This window comes from Sus scrofa, chromosome 6 (assembly GCF_000003025.6).
Source record: "Sus scrofa isolate TJ Tabasco breed Duroc chromosome 6, Sscrofa11.1, whole genome shotgun sequence".
Taxonomy (NCBI): Eukaryota; Metazoa; Chordata; class Mammalia; order Artiodactyla; family Suidae; genus Sus; species Sus scrofa.
In genome coordinates this window covers 27,789,174-27,790,784 of record NC_010448.4, presented here as the reverse complement: position 1 = coordinate 27,790,784, position 1,611 = coordinate 27,789,174, and the positions used below count along the sequence as shown (strand labels likewise).

The 1,611-nt window shown below is 52.9% G+C and overlaps 1 protein-coding gene across 2 annotated transcripts in view; it reads right to left on the bottom strand.

The window, feature by feature from the left end:
• Positions 1–1,611, bottom strand: part of C6H16orf70 (chromosome 6 C16orf70 homolog) — a 34,989-nt gene that overhangs the window by 1,780 nt on the left and 31,598 nt on the right. For both annotated transcript variants that reach the window (XM_021094040.1, XM_021094041.1), the window contains exons 14-16: positions 1,545–1,588; positions 1,334–1,392; positions 612–684 (exon numbers count right to left, since the gene is read on the bottom strand). In XM_021094040.1, the coding sequence (XP_020949699.1) occupies positions 612–684; positions 1,334–1,392; positions 1,545–1,588 (176 nt within the window). The remainder of the gene's footprint in view (positions 1–611; positions 685–1,333; positions 1,393–1,544; positions 1,589–1,611) is intronic.

Here is a 1,611-nt window from a genome sequence, read left to right as displayed (position 1 = left end):
CTGATGTGAGAAGAAGACAGCAAGTCAAGGAGTCACTGAGGGGATACAAGCAGAGCAGGCAACAAGACCCCTAAAAACCACCAGTGGGACCAGTACTGGGCTGTGACCACAGAGAAGGGACCTGCGGCAGCTCCTGTGCAGAGGGGTTGGAGATTGTGTGTGCAATACACCTGCACACAGGACTGGGCTGACTCATGAACATCCCCCAAATTATGCTAGGGGTCATCTCTACCCCCGCCTGTCTGTTCCTCTAGGGTACATAAACGTCACCACACCCATGTGTCCAGTGCTGGAACCCCCAGGGACCTGCTGAAGGTATGGCATCCAGATGGGACAACAACAGGGCAGGCCATTCTTCCCCCAAGCCAGTGGGCCCTCCACGGCCACTCACCTCATAGCATGCTCATTCATATGGCATTTAAAGGCCCCCAACACCCCAGGACTGAGTCCCCGTTGCCCTGTGGTTCCCTTTCCTATTGTACTCACATTTTAAAATATAAATGTGGGACCCCCATTTCCCCTCACCTTGTGGGATTAAGCTTCCTCAGGCCCTCCTCTATCTCCTGCCTGTCCCTGCCATAACCACTGGTCCCTCAACCCCCAGGACTTACTTCAAAGATCATCCGCTGAAGACCAAAGCAGAAGGTGGAGCCAAATGGATTGGTGTTGTTTGGGGAGGAGGACCTGAGGCCAGGGAAGCCAGAATTAGAGAGGGAGACAGAGGCCAAGGCCAGGTGGGACATCCAGTCCCTTTAGGATGGGGGCTATTAGCCAGTAGTCCCTCATGGCTATGAGTGCCTATTTTACACACAGGCCTTTGAGGTCCCAAGCAGAGTGACTGATCTCATTCAAGCTCTGGATCCTATGTAGTCCAGTTGGCACAGAAAATTATTACGCAACTGGACTGGAGTGGTTTATTATGCAACTGGACTGGAGTGGTGCAAAGTCAGGAGGGAGAGGGAGCCTAAGACAGCATGGCAACCAGGTACTAGGCTGTGAACTACAGCAGGCATAGCCATTTTGATGGGGGAAAAAAAGAGCCCAGGACAGCTAGTCAAAACCGCCTCCCTTTCTGAATAGAGGTGAAAAGGTCCCCATACCTGGAGGTAGGTGGGGGTGGGGGGTGGGAGGTTAGCTGTCCCCATGGGGCAGCCTCTCTGGTGTAGGTAAACATGCAGAACAGTTGGCCCAGTCCTAACACGCAGGAAGCATGTTGGTGGCAAGACCAGAAATTTCTGTCATATTTAAGCCACATCTACTGCTAGGCTTCCCTAGGCCTTCTAGGCTATGAAGATCTAGATGGGGTGGTCAGAGGCAGCAACCTTTCACTCACCTGTGCAGGACAACAGGCTTCTCCACAGGGTGGCCTAGGAGCTCCTGGATGTTGTCCCACTGTAAGAGGGGTGGGAGTGGCAGGGGATTAGCAGGGATCCAACCGCACTTGGGATCAACGGCTGGTCCAAAGGATGAGGGGACCCAGACTGCTGACAGGCTCATGCCAACCTCATTTTCAGACTGTGTTAGGTGGGAAAATAGGAGCTTACCTTACTGTAGGTTGTGCATGTTTCTGTCTGACCATCTGTGTTTTCTGAAAGAGAACACAGGGTAGCT